Source organism: Morone saxatilis, unplaced genomic scaffold (genome assembly GCF_004916995.1).
Source record: "Morone saxatilis isolate NCDOM2014 unplaced genomic scaffold, NCSU_SB_2.0 Contig24, whole genome shotgun sequence".
Taxonomy (NCBI): domain Eukaryota; kingdom Metazoa; phylum Chordata; class Actinopteri; family Moronidae; genus Morone; species Morone saxatilis.
Genome location: NW_023339807.1, coordinates 20343197 through 20364741, shown reverse-complemented (window position 1 = coordinate 20364741; position 21545 = coordinate 20343197). Strand labels below are relative to the sequence as shown.

Genomic DNA, 21545 nt, shown 5'->3' with positions numbered 1-21545 from the left:
TGGCGGCAGAAATTTAACAGCAGCAGGCCGCCGCTCCAAAATCAACATAGAGGAAACACTGGTTCAGTTAAACCACAACGTTGTCGCTATATGTAGATCATCATGACACAAATGGAAACTTTGGTGTTCAGCTCAGCAGCCAGTAGCAGTTGTCATCAGATCAGGTGGTGGATTGAATTGAATTGAACTTCAAATAGTTAAGACTTAAGCTGTCAACACACAGCTAGTGATCCAGTGACAAGCCACCATACAATAATCTTCAATTCACAGCACACCAGCTGTTAGCCTGCTCCCAAACAGCACCATCTACCGTATCCAGTTACCAATAATGCTAGTGTCAACACTATCCGAGGCACCGACTTTGGTCTCAGAGAATACTGTGCTAAATATGTCCACAAGTCTTCCCCAGTATATTCCCCAAATCATTCAACAAAGGCCCGTGTCTTCAGGTCATATGTTCAGCTACAAGTTTTGCTTCATGCACACTTAAACAACCCAGACGGCACTGTGCCATCAGTGAGCGCCAGAGGAGCTCATCAGCCTGGGAGCACTTGGCAGTAAATGTGCATGATTAGGCTGTCTGTCATTACAGGAGTCTGCATATCCCCATAGTGAGATACTTAACAAATGCTTGGTACAGAACTTTAAGAATCTTTTTATCCATTTGGCACGAGCAGTAGTTGTCTTTTCCCTTTGCCCAGTTACAGTCTGTTCAGTCTTAACATATGTAAAAACATGTTCAGTTAAGTTTGGGTTGATGTCAGTGTAGAACCTGAAAACTTTAATTTGCTGACTAAGTAGTGTTTTAAACAACAAATCTATCTTTTACTACAGAACCTACTCTTAAATAAAGTCGTGGTAACACAAAACAATGGAAAATAAAGACTAAATATGACTACAGATGGCTATTGAAGATTTTATTGATACCAATGCCACTGTCGATTCTCCGGTCCGATTCTTTATCGATGTGGGCGGAAAAATGCGCCTACACAGGTTTTCGGTGTCAATGCAACAGTTTTATTATCTCTTGAACAAAGTGTAGAAACAGAGTAGAAAGAAACATTCATGTGATTCAGGCGTGTAAAAACTCTGTGTTTAATTTGGAACCGGTTCTAAAGTGGTACTGTGAGGCGCCAGTGTTGTTCTAACAAAGGATGTTTAAGCTCAGTAACAGACGCGCTGCTCGATTGGGAAGCAGTGACGTCAAATACGCGACATTCCTGGAAGTTAATCCCATTTTCCAAATCTGCTTCACTCTTCACTCTTCACTCTCCCTCCCTTTTGTCTCTCCCCCTCCTCCCTCTCCTAGGTGTTATACCACCTGTTTGAGGAGTATGCAGGTGTTGGCTCAGTGACGGTGATGGATGTTGTCCTGGGAATCATCTCCTTTCTGGTGGTTGCGGTGGGTGGCGTGCTAGTGGGAGCCATCTACGGGATCCTGGCCGCTTTCACCTCACGCTTCACCTCCCACACCCGTGTCATCGAACCACTTTTTGTCTTTGTGTACAGCTACATGGCCTACCTGTCAGCTGAGATGTTCCACCTCTCTGGCATCATGTCGTAAGTTTGGGGGGGTTGTTATATAGACTGAACATTAGCATGTTAAAGATTTCTACTCTTCGGATTCGGTGGAAATGCGTACAGGAATGCACAAAAGGGACTTCATCAATGGAGTGGCTGGTAAAACTGACCACTTCCTAGCCATTTGGCTGGTGCACAAATAAGTTAATTTTGCACCCGCCTGCTAAACATGAGCATGTTAACACTGTCATTGTGAGCATGTTAGTATGGGAGTGTTGGTATTTAGCACATAGCACAGCCTCACGGAGCTGCTAATGTGGCTGTAGACTCTGAGGAGCGAATTCACACTGAACTGTACTTCTTTTACAGCTGCTAAACCTGCATAAATACAACCAAAAGAAAACGTATTTTAGTTGAGTAGTATGTCAGTTTGGTGCAAAATTGGCCCCTTTCTATTCAAATGAGCCTCATACAAATCAATTCATTCTCAGTCCAATTCACAAACACCAGCACCAATAGCCACACGCAGTAAGCTGGAAATTATCACCACAGTAGGCTACATTATATGCGCACAGATGAACACACTGGTTACTCGCTGGAGAGAAGACAAATCTCCATGTGCCTAGAGGCGTGAGGGAGAGCACAGAGTCAAGAATCACTCTGAGAAAACACTCCAAGAGTGAGTCTGAACAATGAGAAACATCTGCAGATAGAAACAAATGAAAGAGTAGAGGGAGTTAATACATCATTAGAATAGTTATAATTCTAATAAGAATAAGTTCTCTTTCAAATCAGATGTTTTAAGATATGAGTGGAGTGAGTCATTTCTAACATGTTTTGACTCAGACCTGGCTTACCCATGTCATGTGATGATACTTCAGTACAGTCTAAGAACAAATGTTACTGGGTCCACTACTGCTCCACATTTATGAGATGCAAAATAAGGGCAAATTGGATTCAGGAGCAAAAGGTTATGGGCGTGTTTGCTCTGTAATATTATTAGCGCAGTATCTTTTGTGAATCTGACCTTGGGCAGATAGCTGTTGCAAGTGATGTGCAATTCAAGGCGCTTTCAGAGGCCACAATCCATTCTTTGTGAATTTACCCTCAATCAAATGCACCTATGTTTAACATTTAAAACAAACATTCCCTAATTTTCTATAAAAATGGTGAATCATGTCAGAACAAAGACCATGTATCTAGACTGGTCCACCCTGTTAGCGACTTCATACAAGTTCAGCATTTACAAATTGAGTATCTAGTGTTTTATGTCTGCTCTCTGACATCTGTAAAATTCTCCTGCTTTTTCAAGGACATCCCTCTTCAACAACTTTTTCACTGCAGGGAAAATGTATTTCTGTCATTCCCCTATGACAGTAACTCAACTGCAGCTTACACTCCGTATAACCAGTGGTATAATGAATTAAACTGGTCTAACAGCACCTAAAACAAGCCAGAATTTACTGGCATCCCAGCATTCCCTGAGGTGTCGTTTCTCATCAGCTCCTCCAGTATGTATCAATCCGTTTTCTGTTTAAGATGCTAGGAGTTATTGATATTGCAGACAAGAGGTGATGAAATACTGAGTCTCCCTGCTGAGTCACTGCCAAGGGATGTGTAGCTTCAAGGACAATCTCTTCCAAAGCCTCAGACTATCTTGCACCTCACATCAAAAACTGGATTTCTCAAGTTTTTTTTATTATCATCTGTTTATAAAGAAGAAGTGAAACGGCTGACTGGTGTGAATTCCTTTTATTGTTTGTCTAAAGCTTTGAGAGCCAGACCAATATTGACATGGAAGAGGAATAGTGGGGGGTGAATGTGGAGCAGCTGCTGTGGCTTATAGGACATGGATGGCGTTCATTTCTGGCCTCCACATTTTTGACATAGAAACATTGCATGACATGGAACAGAGAAGTAGTCACCAGACAGGGATGGAGATGTCTTTTTTTGGTGTCATGTTCCATAATACGCGTGGAACTGGGTAACTACATTAGTGTAATGGAAAACTCTAATGTCACTGTTGCTGACAACTTAAGTCAAACCACCACTTCTTCTTAAGTAGCTTTTCCCTCTAACAAGTATGAATTAATCTCACTTAGCTTCATTTTAATATGTAACTTCAACATCATTCATTTTGGATGACAAACAAATTTGCAAACAAGGAATCTATGAAAGTATGTTACCTGTCAACTTAGCACCTGTTTGACTCCTGTCCTTCCAGGTTAATAGCATGTGGAGCGGTGATGCGACCCTATGTGGAGGCCAATATATCCCACAAGTCCCACACCACCATCAAGTACTTCCTGAAAATGTGGAGCAGCGTGAGTGAGACACTAATCTTCATCTTTCTGGGCGTGGCGACAGTGGAAGGACCTCACAACTGGAACTGGACCTTCGTCACAGTCACTGTCATCCTGTGTCTGGTGGCCCGGGTCATAGGTCAGGTCTACTTCAGTATTTTCTCAGAACTTCTTCAAATAAATGTAATTTATGCCTTGCTGCAGTGTGTAGCAATATTGCATAAAGGGGAAACTACTGTTGACTTGCAACAGAAGGAAGGCAGTGTTGTTCATTTGTTATATCATCTGTTTTAGGGTTAATTCATGCAAGATCTCTTTCCTAATGTGTTACGCTTGTATTGAGAAATCCTTACATGAGACAGTCAATTCACAATGTGACTAAACAGGCTTGAATGCAAATCAGAAAGAACACAAGTAAAGTTTTAGTATTTATTTTCAAAAGAGATAAATGTCTTCCACTTTGATGTGAACTGTAATTTACACAAAAATGATTTCTCTGTGTGTAGAAAGACCTTTGTCTTTGTTTTGAAAAAGGGAACTGGAAACACAGAGTAAGAAATGCAGCCTCGTGTTTCATCACCGCTGTCCATGTGTGTAGGAAGCGCCGCCAAGTAATCCATGTTGACTTCTGAAATAATGATGACCCATACCACACTGAGCTCTTGTCTTTTTTTGACATTTTTAGCCTTTTAGGCCAATGAGCCTTTTAGGAAACTTTCCATAAACAAATATGCTTCCTGTGGCGGAGTTGTCGCTCACAATAATCATACTATTACTTGCATCACATGAGACAAGATCTTCTAATACAAACATTGGCCTGTTGGTTAAAATTTAGCTTGTTTACTATAAATCACATAAAAAACTGCTGCTTTCCAAAACATGCTTTAGAGTTTTAAATTGTGTTTTTTTTTTACTGGGGTGGAGAGTATTACTCCATTTAAATAACAGCATGTCTGCAAGTGCAGATTAATTTTAAAACTCAGCAAAGCGTTACTGTGCATATCTTTTGAGGGAAAGCAGATAGAGTTTTTACTGTTATGGACTAAATCAAGAAATTGCCACTTTGTAAGTTGGTTTTCATAGCTGTGTGAAAATAAATAAAGAAATGGCTGTGTGTAAGATAAGGAAAAACACATTGAAAAATCCTAAACATCATGGTCCAGAAAGTATATTTTACTTTTATAGACTTTCTTGTTATTGTGTTTTTGTCATTTTTTGTGTTTATTGTTTGTATAGGGAAGTAGGAGCACCATTACAGTCACAAGGTGACACAAGGCAAACAAGTGTTATACAACAGTTTCTTTGCCCCCAGTTTTTATGTTAATGTTTGCAGCACATCCGCTCTGCGAACAGTTCATATACGTTGCATGTTCAGTGTAGCTAAAGTGTAAGTCACAAACAAATCCAACCTCACATTCTCATAACATTGTCCTTCCCAGGTGTGGTCGGTCTGACCTACGTGATCAACAAGTTCCGCATCGTCAAACTGACCACCAAGGACCAGTTCATTGTGGCCTACGGTGGCCTGCGAGGTGCCATCGCCTTCTCCCTTGGCTTCCTCTTGAATAAGGATCACTTTCCCTTGAGAGACATGTTCCTTACTGCCATCATCACTGTTATCTTCTTCACTGTCTTTGTTCAGGTACGAGTACCCAGTTTATCCTGTTTGGTCTAAACAGAGTTTAGATTTTAAAGTTTTCCTTTTAAGGAGAAAACTTGTCGTTCAGCCTGATTTACTGTAAATGACAAAGTTTCTCTGTAGCCTTCTGTAAGCCTTATTATGGGATGTCATTATGACCATTATCAGTGCACAACTTCAGTGTTTGTTTTCAAGATTCAGATTCCTGCGCTTTGACTCGTCACTACTAGTGAACACATTGTAGATAAACATTGTTCACTATTCCAAGTAAGACATTGTGTGGATTTTATTCACATGTTCTGTATGTTACACATTTCATCAGTCATCACCAACCATATTGGTTTGCAAAAAAAAAGCAGTATAAAGTAATATATTTGATCAATAAGTCTGTTCAACAAAACCAATCTATCTCAGAGCAAATGTTTTATTTGCAACAATTTAGTTCAACATTGTGAATCTTGTTCCTACCTGTCATGCTAAGGGTTGAACATCAAAGTAACACTCATGTATTTGCAGGAGAAAAAATGCCTGTGTGATGTCACATGAGTTGGTATTTAAGTAAACTTCCCAAGCTGGTTTAGGAAGATTTCAGCTTTGAAGTATTCTATAAAAATGGTGAATCATGTCAGAACAATGACCATGTATATAGACAGACAGGTGAACTAACTCCTTCATCAATGTGAAACATAAAATATGGTTTATGTCATGACACGTTCTTACTGATTGAACCTCAAGATAACATACAAAAACAGTACGTGAAGATGGGATAAAGTCACCAGGAAGTTATTGCATACATATTATGTGTTGTCCATTTTAAGCACCGTGAGCTGCATCAGCCCTGTCTTGATAAACCAGTCTTCTAGTGAAACTGTAGGAGGATTCTTGGATGTGAATTGGACCCAGAATGGAAGCAGCTAAAATAAAACCTTGAAGACATGTTCTCTCCTCCTCAGAGGCGAGATTAGAAACATGTTTTATTCATGCTGCTGGATTCAGCACAGTTAGTCTGATGACTACAGATGCAGATCAGAAGGGAGAGGTTAGATGCAATGTGTGAGCAAGAGTGGGACTGAGTGTGTGTTTTAATGGATGAAACTTCCTTTCTTGCGTTGGCTTAATTCTGTTATGATAGTCCACATTAATTACAGTATGGCCAGACCAGTTAAGATTTTGGATTTCTGGACATCTCATTGTTTATTGTTGGTGTTGTTAGTATAATTATGTGGAATTAAGACAATTTAGTCATTAAAAATTGCCTTCCGAGTAATGTTAGGTTGGTAAGATATTCATAATGGAATTTATTATCTACCTTAGAAGAGGGAATGTTTCATATTTGCATCTGTAGCAGACTGTATTTCTACTATGGATGATTCTGTGGTTTTTCATGTAGATTATGTTGGATGCAACTGACCAAACTAAAGGGAATTCATCATTTATTGCTCCATTTTAACATTTCTTTTGAATTTTTTGAATATCCTTGTGTCATGTTTTGTGTGGTTGAATTGAAATAAGTATGATGTGATGTGAAAAGTGTAGGTTCCTTTGCATGCGGGCCTGGTACCAGGACTGGGTATGATTAAAGAGCAAGAATCATCCGTCATCCACTTTGGGCTATTACAGTTAACCAGATGGCTACCTTAATCTCTTTAAGCAGCAGAATGATACGCTTGAGCTTTTAGGTGCAGACAGGCACAAGCATACACACACACACACACACGACTGGTTATAATCCAACAATAGCCACACATCAGACTGATGTTTGATTTAGCATTGCTGGAGCCATTTTTTTTATGGCTGTGTGTTTTTCTTAATCTTATAATTGACCAGTATGAGTCCGAGACACATTTCCATCTCTTTTACTATAAAAGTAAAAATCTTTTTTTAAAGAGTTGAGTCCCAGAGTTGTTTGCTTAACAACATGAGATGAGTGTCTAGAAACCCTTCAATTCCTGCTTCACAATCATATACACAGGAACAAACACAATATGTACACACAGTTCAGTTAGTTTAGTAGTTGACGTATGCACTTATCAGTTGTGTTTATCATCACATTTCTCTCAAGAATGTAATCACAGTGATCCACAGTAAAAACCCTGAACCAACATCATTCTCTGTGTGGACAGTTTTAGTAGTTCAGGATTTCTCTTAAGCTGAACTTGTTCTTGGAAGAAACATCTCTTTGCCTCACTTACCCACTTATATACTTCAAAGAATGTCTGTCCAGGGACCAGAGGATACACGGAACGGTAGTGCTTTATATTGTTGATAATGGATAGGATGTGTTCATTTCACTTGGGGCGTGTTTTGCAGATTTGTCATGTTGATATATATATATATATATTTTTTTTTTACTGAAATCTGTAACTTTCCACATATTGTCACCCTCTACAGTAGGTGAGAGATTTACAGCAACAATGACAGGGTTGTTATGAAAGGTTGTGTGAAGACCTGCTGTGTTTGTTAATCAGAATTTGGACACTGCGCCAAACAGTGAAGTGGGATGCTACTTAGGTTATGCTTGACTTCAGTGAATGAAAACAAGCATTGTGGCTCTGTTTGGCATTGTAAAACAAGACAGGTGTGACAGATGTCAGTCTCAGAGCAAGAAGAGTGCTGATGTTCTACTACAATCCTCTGACACACTGAAAGATTGTAAAACACTACAAACACTTTTGTTCCTCTCACCTCTTTTGCAGGGCATGACCATCAAACCACTGGTGGAGCTGCTGGCAGTGAAGAAGAAACAGGAGGCTAAGCGCTCGATTAATGAAGAAATCCACACCCAGGTACAACTTTTCCCTTTAAACCATCCTCAGTCTGAATGCTTAGAATCTGATGATTTCTTATTGGTTTATACATATTAAGGATTCAGAGTCTTTTGGTGTCAAGCTGATAAATGAAATGTCAAATGGTTACCATAGGACCATAGGTTAACCATAGGACATCTTTGTATAAATGTATGTTATACACAATACTCATTCATTATACATAATAGAAAACACTTATAAATCCATCAGCTTCCTCTTTTAGCAAGCTACCTTGTTGAGCCATAGCAATGCAATCTCACTTCTGTCATGTGTTTGGTTTAATTAATCACATAGACAGAAGCAGGAATACAAATATTACTAATAATGTGCATTGATAAATTCGCAGAAAAATAATTGATACAGATTCTCCTGATGGTATTACACATTCCTTTTGGTCCTAGTTAGGTAAAACATGACATCCATTTCCAGTTACAAGCCTCTGAGGCCATTTAGGTCATCACATTTTGATCGCTGCTTCCACCTACTGGCTGTGTGGTGGTACTTTATCTTAAATATTGCACTGTGCAGTGTAGAAGTATAGCACAGTGAATGTCAATCCAATGATTAGAAAATAAGTCACACACATACACACACTGCATCTTGTATCCACAGTTTCCGGTACTCAAACACACCCAGGACTGACCATGGGCCACAATCCCAGGGTGTTTTAAAGCTTTAAATACAGCTTAGATAAGCACATAAACACACACACACACACAGCCCTCTCTGGGGCTTTGTGTTAAGTCACCAGTGCTTGAGGCTAGAAGATCAGGCTGCCCTAATGGCTTCTCCCTCACTTTAAAACACCAGCGATTAGAGTCAGCAGAACCGGTTGAAGGTACCATGGCACTGGGCTACAACATAGCGCTGAATAAAAATAGAGTGCTACGCAGTCCTCTGATATGGAGGCTGTGAATTTATATATTTATTTATTTGTTTATTTATTTATGTAAGTGGCTCAGCGATGCTGCAGATCCTTTCAGGCATAGCAATTTTACTTACTGTGCTTCTAATTGGGTTGGGAATTAGATTACAATACTTAATATTAAGAAATGTGCTGACAGAGATGGCACTACCACTACTATATGCAGTTGCATTGCGTAACAGTCATGTATGGATCATGATATTTGTGTGACTGAATAGAAAGATATAGCCTTAAAAAAAAAACATAAATTGGCATTAATCATGAGTTAAGATACAGCAGCATGTATACCTGTGGCCACATTCACATGACAAACACACATATATTAAAGTGGATTGGTTAACTGGTTGGAAAAGCTCCAGAGGTGAGATGTTTGTAGTAAGAGATGAACATTTAAGACCCAGTATCGGTGTAACCAGAAGAGAATGTATCATAATATGCTGGTATATTTTCTCACCAGTTTTCAATCTGTTGCTACTTTTTAAAAACAGACTTATTCACCCCCACCCCGGCAGTCTTTATATAAATCAGTCTCTTCTGACAAAGCAGAAGTAAATTCTGTGGCTCCGCTTAATGACCTGTTCCCATAGCAACACTGCCTGTCATACTGTCATTGGCAGGCTTAGTCAGAACACCAGGGTGACCTGTGGCCGGCTGCAGTATGAACAACAAGTGCACTGGTACATTTCTCTGGTTCTCTGAGCGGGCGTGCTGCCACTGTTCATAAACACTGTCCAATCAATCACCTGGCTGCTGCTGCTGCTGGTTTTCTCTCTTGACTTCCATTTTAAAGCTTGTCACCTGCTGTTGTTGATAATGTTGTTGGCAGTCTTACCTGGGAGTGTTTTCACTGTGAGGAATGGGAACTGTGGTACAGCAAAAGGTACAAGATGCAGCTGAGGGATGTCTGTGGTACCATTTTACATAAATTATATGCACCAATAAAAACATTTCACATTTTAAGTAAATCATAAGTGGTGTGCTCTATATACAAACATAGGAAAGGAAGGAAAACGTTTTTTGTATGCCTTGCTAATTCTGTTTTACAAAGAATGAAAATACTCCCCAGAGAAGGCGGAGGCCCAGACTGAGAGTCTGATTCAATCTGGAGTTTGTCTTTTTGTCAGTCTCCGTTGATGATTTTCTGACTCTTTTTATCCCCAGTTCCTCGACCACCTTCTGACTGGCATTGAGGACATTTGTGGACACTATGGACACCACCACTGGAAGGACAAGTATGGATTTTACAGTTACCTGAGAAATAACATTGTAAAAAACAGAAAATAAATGGCTATAAATGTGGAATTGTTAGTGATTAATTCCCTAATTTAACCTCTTTTTGTATTATTATTATTCTTCAAGTATGAACTATTTTTCAAACCTCTGTCCAGTTCTTACACCCATGTCTGTCTTTTGTCCTTGGTCTCTGTTTCTGTCACTCTTTTCCTCCTACCAGACTTAACCGCTTCAACAAGAAGTATGTGAAGAAGTGCCTGATTGCAGGCGAACGCTCCAAGGAGCCACAGCTCATCGCCTTCTACCACAAGATGGAGATGAAACAGGCCATTGAGCTGGTGGAGAGTGGAGGGGGAGTCAAGCTGCCGTCTGCTATGCCTTCCGCTGTTTCCATGCAGTAAGTACTGAGTATATACTCTGTCTTCAGTTATCAAACTGCCACTTTATTCACCAGTTAGTCACTAACTGTGTCTGTCTGGTGCTGCGCAGGTAGTGTACAGTGGGTTCTTAGAGCTTTTCTGCTAAAAAATAGCTGCCTGCTGCAGTCGAAAACACACCATAACAGCAATGACACTGAACCAAAATGGTAAAATTAGAGGTGGGACAGCTAAACCATGGAAACTGGCTATATAAAGCTCTGTAAAGCCTTGGGAAGCTGCGGATTTGTGTCACAATTCTCTGTAGGTTCATCACTACGAGCGACCCCTTTCATGTTTGAGACACTGTCATTCTTAAAAATGTTAATTGCATTCAAGATTTCACCTTGCTATGCACGTTTATTTGCGTTTATTTCACTTCGATGCAGCCATGAAATTATACAAAAGTCCTGACAGATTCTGGAAGTTGACATAAAATGTAGGTCAACACAATAAAACAGACCCCATGAACCACAGTAGTTTCACAGCTGTCAGGAACAGTTTTATTTTTATATATTGTTTCACATTAGCTACACTACAGTCACAGTATCTCATTTCATGTTTGATATGAGGATTTATGATGATGGCTTTAATGACTGTGGATTTTGTTTCTTTTTTTTATAGTTAAATAGACTGAAAATCTAATTTTAAGGAAGATTTCACAACATTACAAATTTCATCCAGTAATGTCATGGTGTTTTTGGTATCTCGTGCGATTGAGCTTTGAATGTAAAGAGGCTGGCTGGTGACTGGAAGCTTGCTGGTTCTTTGACAAACACTGATGTGTCTGAGCTGTTTTGTAGCTAGTATTACATAAACAGCATCATCATCGTCATCATCACCACCGATTGTCATTGCCCGTTATGCTTGCATGGTGTAACCTTAAACAAATCCTACTGTAAGCAGCTGCACAGGCCTCATTAATTTGACAACTGCAGTATCAAGTAGTCAGTGATTAATTGCTAAATTAAGCCTGAGGCAGTCTTAATATTCAGTGTGAGCGCACAAGTCAATCTTTACTAAATGCAAGTAAAAGCTGAAGACGGTTGAAGACTTTGACTGATGGGGATCCTCAGTCTTTCTTCACTTTAACGCTCTCAAACTAAGGACAGACAAGAGCAGACCTGTCACCCACTTAACAACACACTGTGCAGTTAACAAGCCACTTACTTTGTTATTATTGAGTGTCCGCTATAGAAAAAAACTATGTTGGCTCTAACATTTCCTGGTTTGCTAAAAATGTTAGCTGTGCAGTTACAAGAGCTGTTACCCACAGTCCTCGAACACAAACATTCTCTCAGTCATCTGATCATTCGATACCAGGAGGAAATAATTTCTTCTAATCTTCTTCTTTCGATGGTTTGGTTATTATCACAACCGTTTGTCATGTGTTTTGGCGAAAGCACATACAGACATTTGATGTGTACACATGTCTGTAATTTGTTTGCCCTGGTCTGTAGTGCACAAACTCAGATAGTCTTTTTCCTGCTTATTTCTCAGGAACATCCAGCCCAAGAAGCTTCCTCCTGCCAAGCCCGCAGAGAGAGCTCTGTCCAATCTGCCCAAAGGCCGAGAGGAGGAGATCAGAAAGATCCTCAGGAGTAACCTTCAGAGGACACGACAGAGGGTAACACTGCTATACGAATAATGACAAACATTATTACATGTGTATGTCTTATATTAGCTGAAGATGTACTGTCTTGTATTACCAGGAACTTATCATTATTCATATCTATTTGCATATTAGACTATAGTGTATTCATTGTTACAAAGTTAGAAGTAAATCAGTAGCTCTGTATATTTTTCACTTTTAATTGTTAACCATTAGATTGTCTTATGTTATATGTCTTCTGTTTCTCAGCTGCGCTCCTACAACAGGCACACTCTGGTGGCTGATCCGTACGAGGATGGTCTTGGTGATCTCCTTCTCAAGAAGCAAAAGATGATTGAGCTGGAGAAAAAGGTATGATTGTTGGTGTCACTGAGGCCCAACACCTCTCAAATCAAGAAAGTGATAAATCTGGAGAAACACAGTAGACTCCAACAAACCAACAGATGAAGAGCAGCTCCTCTCATTTCATACCAGGCCACCAGCAGTTAAATGGTTCAGCCAAAATTATGATTTGTGTTCTAATTAGAGTCCACCTTCAGTCTCCTAAATTCATTTTCTTGACACAAATGGGGGGGTGATTTATTCTCACGGTTGAGTGGCACTACTACAAACTTCCATTTCATCAGCCTGTAATTACATAATCAAAATAGACTCTTGTTTTGTGTAAATCAAATGTGCTAGGAGCCACTGTAGACTAAAGAGGATTTCTGCAGGGAACAAAGCATCATTTTAATGAAGTTTCTCTAAGATACAGATCAATAGTGAATTACTGACTTATTTTAGTTTGGCTGCAGTCCTTTTTTAAATTAATTAAATGAGGCAGAGTGTGTGTGTTAGTTTTAATTTTTCTATCATTAAAGCTTTATACTATCATAGTGAATATTTATGGAAGTTATATAACTGTTACAGTTTGATTACATGCAGAAGGCTTAATCATCCCATAAACAAACAATATCCCTGTTTTTTCTAGATAAAACACATGAATAACTACCTGACGGTGCCTGCTGCTCCTCCTGACTCCCCGACCATGTGTAGAGCCAGACTGGCCTCAGGTAAACACATCCATCTTGGCCACAGCCAAATGCAGACGCTCGATAGCTACCACTATTACTACTACCACCAATAGGAGAAAATTCAACCTGTTACTAATGGCACCCACAGGGATCAGACATTATGTTTTGTTCGGCTCACGAGGCAGCTTTCACAAAACAATGAACACTTTAGAAAGCACTGCTATTGTTCACAGCTGCAGCAAAAGATATTTCCCCATTGATGGAAATATGTTTGCATGTGCCGGCCGGCATGTAAACCAGTGTGTGGTTTCATTTTAGGCAAAGATACTGATTTCAAACCTGCTCAACAGCAGAAAGGGAACACAATCTGTCCAGGTATGTCATGAGTGTAGAGAAGACTCGTTTTGAGTTGTGATCACCAGCAGTCCTAACATGCATGCGTCAATTATGTTGCTTGTTAACATTCATTAATTATTCATCACTAACGAGGGGGTCTCATGACATGATTAACAAGACCAAAATCCGATTTATTATAGCCAAGGAGCAAAGTCTTGCTGTTTACAGTCAAGCATGATATATGTTGGAATTTCAGCTTTTAGTTTTCCATAGTAAGTTTTTACTAAAAGTGTTATTATTCCAGCATGTGTTGCTTTGTGAATCATTGTGACTTCCTTTGCATTATTTTTGTTGTCTTGTGAAATATTTGGAACGGCCTTGAAGCCTGCTGTCATCAAGTTTGTGCAGTGATTGTACTTGGAGCTTTGTTTTCCCCAATATTTGTAGATCACATTCTCCTCCCCTTGTACATCGTATGTTCATGCACGCTGATGGAACGACTCAATGATATTCAATTCCTTTTTAAAGTTATTTCACTAATATTGTACCCTTGTCCTGCCTCTAGACCCCCAAGCCTACAGCATGAAACCGGAGCCGGACAGCGTGCCGACCATCCAGGTGGACCTGGCCTCCCCTCAGTCTCCGGACTCTGTCAACCTGATGGATGAGTTCAGACGGGCCGACCAGCAGCACGAGGAGGACCAAGGCCTGATGATGAGGCCTCCCTCTGGGGAGAGTGGACCTAAAAAGCCAGGCGAGGAGGACGGATCCAGAGAACAGCATAAGCTGATGAGGTGCCTGAGCGACCCTGGTCCCAGCGCAGATGAGGACGAGGATGAACCCTTCCTGCCTTGATATGGTAGACCGGATGTGGAGGGGTCTGTCTGCACGCCCACCTTCACTGGTTAGAGGAGAGAGGGCTGCCTCACTGCTCTGCTCTCAACAATGTATTTGGTTCAGAAACCAAACAAGCCAAAACTGCTAATGCTGTACAAACCAGAAAGAGAAAGCAAAAGGAGATTGAGAAAGAAAAAAAGAGCCAATTAGTTTGTTATTGTCATTGCTCTTTATTTTTTTAGACAGGATTGTAACAGCAGTTGCTGCTATCTAAGAGAGGATGGAGTTTATTAGTCTGAGACATTCAGGAAAGAACTATGCATTACCAAAGGTTTGGACTGTTGTAGTGTCAGACCATGTCATTTTTACTTTAGCGTCGGACTGTTTTTCTTTCCTAATGATTGCATAGTTGTTGGTTTTATGTTTGTTTGTGATTTTCTGAACTTTTCCTTCTTTACAGGTACATTCTTTGAGACATGCTGGACCTCTAGTCCTAAATGTAATCAACAAAGCAAACTTTCAAACATTGAGTTTAGGGCGTTCGATTTAAACCAATATTTCATTAAAACTTTCATTCTGTCACTTGAAATTGCTGGATATTGAAACATTTAAAGTGTAGCTAGTTTGAAATTTTTGGCCTTATTTTATGTCAAACTTTTTCACTTGGTGCCGTTTCATCTTTGTCTTTTATGAAAAATGTATTTTAATTTCAGGGGTACTAACATCCGTTTGCAATCAGAGTTTGTTCCAGCGTTTGTGGGATGTAGATTAAAAAGCTGGATGCATTTAGTCACTGTGTTAAAGAACCACGGTTCTTTATAGTCGTGCTTACAGACCTGCGGCCTTGTCCTGAGGCTGCGGAGGGAGTTATGTGAAATTCCTCTCTTTTGTAGAAAGAAGTGTTGACCTACAGAGTAAAAGCTCTGAGTTGGGGAAGCTTGTGAGATAGACAGTGAAGCTGCACAGATGTTTTGATGTCAGTGATCATGCTTGATTCCCCATCCAATCCTTCTAAAGTTAAATCACATGTTGTTATGTCACGTTCCTGTGTTGATGTTTTATGTTTTACCTCAATTTTAGAATCCCCTTTAAAACTCACTAAAGTAGGGGTCGAGTTGTTAGAGTAGATGTATCTCTCTCTATATATTAATATATATCAATGTAGTGAACAAGTGCCCATCTAACAGTCACCTTCAAACTCCTCACCACACGATCTGATTATTATTATAGCAAAATAATCAATTTTCGCTTTCTTTTACATGCCTATTTGCATTCTTCAGTTGTTGTTTTTTTTTTATTGGCCTTTACAAGAAGCATTTGTGTCACTGCACGATGAGTGATGGTTAGTTTGTACAGGAATCTATCCACACTTCCTTATTGAAATCTAAGACTAGGCATGTCCTGGCAAAAAAAAAGTAATTCTATGCAGTATAGATGTGTAAAATATGTAAATGAATTATAATATCCTATATTTATGAATACCCTTTAAAACTGAAGACTTGTAATCCTGTAAACATGCAACATAATGAAACAAACCACTGCGAAAGTCAAAGCTAAAATCCAACACGGGCATTAATTTTTGCACATCTGAGAAAGACTGAAAGCGTATCTGAAGGCACGAAAGTGTACTCATTCTCTACTGTACTGTATCTGGTTGTACAGTGTGTATGATAATCAGTGTAAAATACAATGCACGTCTTTTTTACACTGCTGCTCAGTGAATTGGAATCCAACATAAATCATTCGAGTTGCTATGATTTGCAGATTCATATGCATCTGAAAAACCCACCATGCTGTTAGTTTCCACAGAAAGTGCCACAGCAAGTGATTGCATTGTAAAGCCACAAGTATTCTTTCACCCAAGTCTGTTATCACTATAAGAGTGCAGTTTCTCAATACACGCCACCCAAAGAACTTAGTATGGAAAGTAAACTTTAGCAGTGAAACACAGTCCTTCTCTGAAGTAAGCTGAGTGAGTCACTGTTCCAGTTTTCTGGCTATTTTATAGCTGTTAGTGACCATTGAATCCCTCCTGATCCTCTTACACCCAGAAGGCTCACATTACAGCTGAAGGGAACAGGCAGCAGAACCTGACATGCTTGTTCTTTAACTCGTCTTCTCTGAAGTATCTAGCTCTCTATGGTGATTGTAGCGAGCGTAAGAGGATATATTGTCTGTGCACACATGCACTCAAGTAAATCCGGGTCCATGTATGTGCAAATATATGAGCGTACTTGCGCTGTGGTTGACTGCGTATCTCTTTTTGCCCCCGACACTTTTCCTGCTTCCCAATGTCTAAAAGGATAATTACAGCTACAGCAAGAGGTCAAACCATAAAGCATCTCATTTTCCTGTCTCAACCAAATGGAATTTACTTTCTGAAATGTCGGCGTGTTTGATGGAGTGCCGGAGAGGAGAAGGGTGCTGAAAATGTCAACAAGGACGAGGTCAAAGAGGGCTGTTTAAAAGCCAGAATTGACAAGCAAAATGACATGCGGCACTTCTCCCCATCCTTGAATGCTCCTTTTACCGTCGCTTAAAGAATATTTACAGTACATGCAGCATTGAATTTATGAGGTTCTGAAATGGTTTAGAAACTGCCGCCACAGAAGCCCTGAGAACTGTTTCTCTCCCTCTGTGAATGGCCTCCTAATGCGGTGCTGTTGGGGATATTTCTATATCATGTTCCCCGATGCTCTATCCATTTAACGGCAGTCTGTTACTGTCCTTACCTTTCAACTGCTCTGCGGAGACTGATAAGTACGTTTCAGAAACGTTGCAGCAAGTAATGCATTTCTTAACATACTCCCACTTGTGAATGCATGTAACTGTGCGAATGCAAAGCAAGGTATCTCACAGAGAGAATATGCATCACGCTCTGCACAGATGTTGTATTTTTCATATCAAAATTGACACGAGTCACTGTAACTAATACAGAGCGAAACACCACCTGTTTAATTTCAAACCTCCCTGATTACTTCACATTATTCCAAAGAAAAGAAACACTATTTTCATACTTTTGCTTTTCATACCAAATGCATCTTTTTGGGCAAACATTCTCACACTGCTTGGCGGGAAATGTTTGGTGCAGTAAACCTTAATCTGAAGCCATACAGCCTATAGAAGAACCTATGTCGTTATATTCGCATTATTATAATGTCTGTACACATCATTTTTGCCTTTTGTTTTGCTCAACGCACAAAGCAAACATGCCTTTACATTTGAATCGCTTGTGTCTTCAAATGAATGCTTGCTGTTGTTAATTTAAGATCTCCACACTGGATGTTTTTTTTTTTTTCTACGGCGCTGAATTGTTTTAAGTCGTGGCAGTTTTCATTGAATGTGTTGGACTGAACTACAATGTCAACACCGTTGCCTCACCAGCATTCACCATCATCTTTAAGTTGTTTTTTTTTTTTGCATCTGTTTGCTATATAAAACCTGTGTGCTTTATTTGTTTAACTGCTTTATTGTACTGTACAAAGACTTTTTGGGGGGCTTTACAGGGAAATTCAAGGAAAAGTCCCTTGCTTTTGTTGTCATTGTCTGGATTCATGTGCATTGCATCAAGCTTTACAGATGTTTTTAGGCCTCACTGTGGGGGCTTTTTCCATCTCTTGTTTATAATTAGTACAGCTTATAAGCTTTATAGTGAAATCTAGTGCTCCTAACGTTGGATTGTTCCACTGGGAAATGTAAGGTGAACACATCAGTTACAGTCAGCGGTGCATGCGGACAAGGCTCTTTACTTTAAGGCCACACTTGGGTTTTTGCATGTTTTAGATTTTTGTTTGAGTTGTTTTTCTCTGGTATCCAGGCAACCATTAGTTTCCATTCATTCACTGGAGCGTAACAAATCTCATAAAGACTTTGAACTTGCTTCAGATCATCACCATGAACATCAGATTTACTTTTAGGTCTGTTGCATTGCAGATTGATCGAATCAGCTTAAGTCAGCTTCTTTTTCAAGTCAATCTTACAACAATATTAACATGCCTGTATGGATATTGGAACAGTATTTGTTTCTCCTGTCCATACTGGACCTGCATACTGCATACTGTCTGCATACAGGTCCATACAAGGCTTCACCTCTTCTGAGGTTTCAGAACAAGACTTCTCCTTTAACCCAGACTTGGTTAGACACACATTGGATAAAAGTTTAGAAAACGTTAATTTCTCTGTTCTCTGTCGTGTTGTCAGACACTTACAATAACAATCTGATATAGATTATAGATTACGTGGCAGCCCGTTTTGAAGCTGCAGGCTGCAGTGATCTCACTCAATACTTGGCTGAGTTCAAAACCCCAAAGATGGGAAAATGGGTTCCAGGTTGAAAAATACAGACATTCCCCTTTAAGAAGGACCAGTATGAACAGGAGGAACAATAACAGCAAAGTAAAAACTTTCAATGTACACATGGGTATGTCAATATTGTTTTAAGATATACTTTAAAACTGCAGCAACAAAATTAAGACAATTATGGAAGTAAATGGTTGCCAGAAAATTAAGAAAAACAGAAAATCCTTGACACTACAGTATGCTTTGAAAAACTGGCATTAATTTGGTTACTACATGGTTTGTACTACATGGGCTAAAATATGCAAAAACAACTGGTATGTTCCTTTAAGTTCTGTAAGGTTTGACCAGCCGAGCAGTGCAAGGCTTACGGTTAGGGTACATTGTGGATAAACATTAGACACATACTGTCCAATTATAAAGGCAGTAATCAGACAGTGACGCACACACACACACGTCATCAACATAATGACCCTGCAGTGTCATTAGTCCGCCACCCAAAGACTGTTTTCCTCCCTCGTTTACCTCACCGTTCTCCGATCTGCCTCATCTGGCTCCTCTTGTACTCCACCATTTTACACCACACCGAGCACTTTAACAAAGCTGTACTTTAATCTCAAAACACAGATGTTAGAGAGAGCAATAAGTGGCTTTAATGTAGTGTACACATTGTGCATGGTTATCAGGTGACACATCATAGGGAAAAGGAATGTAGTTCCTGATGGGCCTTATTAACAGGGATGGGTTTAGTGTTTTTAATCCTAAAGCGGAGAAGCTGGGGGTTTTAAATCCTAGTGAATGCTATGACTTGATGAACTAGTGGATTATATTCATATCTTGTTTTGTTTTTCTTCATGTTTGTTGAGTTTATGTGTCAGTCTATTTGTCAATTGTTTGCATCGTTTAAATTTTGAAATAATTAAGAGTTGTTGTTTTTATATACACATGAATGCGGGGAGAAAACATACGTATTAGAAATTTATTATAATGATGTACAAATCAGAGTCTGAAAGAAATGAGCACTTTGTTCTTGATTCACCTTTAGCTTCCAGCATTCCATTCCTGTAATGATCAGTAAAACTAACAACCAGAAATTAAACTACGACAGATACTATATACCAAATTAAAGTTTTACAGCAATGCCGTGTGTCTGCGTCTCGTCATTTCTGTCTCGTAATAATACAAGTGAGTTCATGCATTTCAACTGGACACATCCTTCCATCTGAGGACTACATCCAAGTTGATACCTTGGAAATGTTGTAGTCAGTATTCAGATCCTTTACTAAAAGTTGCAGTATCTTAATGTAAAAACCTACATTGGCAAGTAAAAGCACATACGTGTTATGAGCTAAATATGTTTAATATACCTTTGATGCATTAATGTGTGCGCCATATTGTATTTCTGTTTTGTAGGTAAAATCTAAATGTGCAAAGCAACTACTAGTTGATGCTATCATGCAAATACTGTAGCTGTCCAAGGTGGCGCTAGAATTGTGCTCTAGTGTTTATACAAAATATAGGAAAACGTTAAAGAGCTACAGAGGCATATTCTAAAATGCTTTTTACTAATTTTACTGTATTTTAATCAAATGTCATTTCTGGCTCATTCTACTGTGCAGCTGCAATATAAAGAAAGAAGAACTAACTAAGAACTAATATTTTTTGGATTTGGTTGGCATATAATCAATTTTAAAATACAGATTCTTCATACTAAAGCTTTGACTTTTGGGCACCAAGATCTGTCCTATTTTATATACTGTTTGGTGGTTTAATTTAAATGGTAAGTGGACCTGTACTTGTATAGCGCCTTTCTAGTCTTCCGACCACTCAAAGCGCTTGTTTACACTACGTGCCACATTCACCCTTTCACACACATTCACACAGCGATGCACGGCATCAGGAGCAATTCGGGGTTCAGTATCTTGCTCAAGGATACATACATACATACATCATACCATACACATGGCAGGAGGAGCCTGGGAGCGAACCAACAACCTTCTGATTGGGGGACGACCCGCTATGCCTCTGAGCCACAGCCGCCCCCATTTACTGTATAACAATGTATTTATTTTCTGTACTTGTAGGTGTTTAAAATCTTGATCTGCAACTTTTAACTACAGATAAATGTACTGGAGTTGAAGTATAAAGTAGCATAAAATACCAGTACACCAACAGGTATCCTCCCCTGCTGGTAAAGCTACATAAAGAAGACGCCAAGTGCAAAGATCTACAAATCAGTTTGAACCACCTGCTTTTTTGTCCAGAAGGGAGAGTACTGCACAATATAATTTAAATCAAACCAACATTCTAAAAGTAAAATATTAAGGGATATAAAGTTGGATTTATATCTGGAAGACATTTTATAATTGGATACTTCATTGCGTCTAAGTTGAGTGTCTGCCTTGTTAAAGTGTATAATAGTATTACTCGGCTCGGCGGTTTGCACGAGGAATGTGAGACAACCAGGGAGGAAGAAAGCCGTGGCCTCTCTGGCTGAGGTAGTTTGTTTATTCTGCTTCTATTTCTGTTAAATCACAATCACAATGACTCGTGTGCTCCACCAGCCTGGCCTCACAATGACATTCCCTCTGTAACGTTTCTGGAATG

General features: G+C 39.5%; 1 protein-coding gene across 1 annotated transcript in view; it reads left to right on the top strand.

Annotated features, from left to right (window-relative positions):
* The window catches only part of slc9a1a (solute carrier family 9 member A1a), a 30353-nt gene extending 10285 nt beyond the window's left edge, over window positions 1–20068 (top strand). Inside the window, exons 3-12 of the mRNA XM_035672931.1 lie at window positions 1310–1560; window positions 3746–3963; window positions 5264–5466; window positions 8160–8249; window positions 10357–10427; window positions 10649–10825; window positions 12345–12471; window positions 12706–12807; window positions 13427–13508; window positions 14371–20068. Of these exons, the coding sequence (XP_035528824.1) occupies window positions 1310–1560; window positions 3746–3963; window positions 5264–5466; window positions 8160–8249; window positions 10357–10427; window positions 10649–10825; window positions 12345–12471; window positions 12706–12807; window positions 13427–13508; window positions 14371–14660 (1611 nt within the window). The 3' untranslated portion in view covers window positions 14661–20068. The remainder of the gene's footprint in view (window positions 1–1309; window positions 1561–3745; window positions 3964–5263; window positions 5467–8159; window positions 8250–10356; window positions 10428–10648; window positions 10826–12344; window positions 12472–12705; window positions 12808–13426; window positions 13509–14370) is intronic.
* Window positions 20069–21545: the final 1477 nt, after the last annotated feature.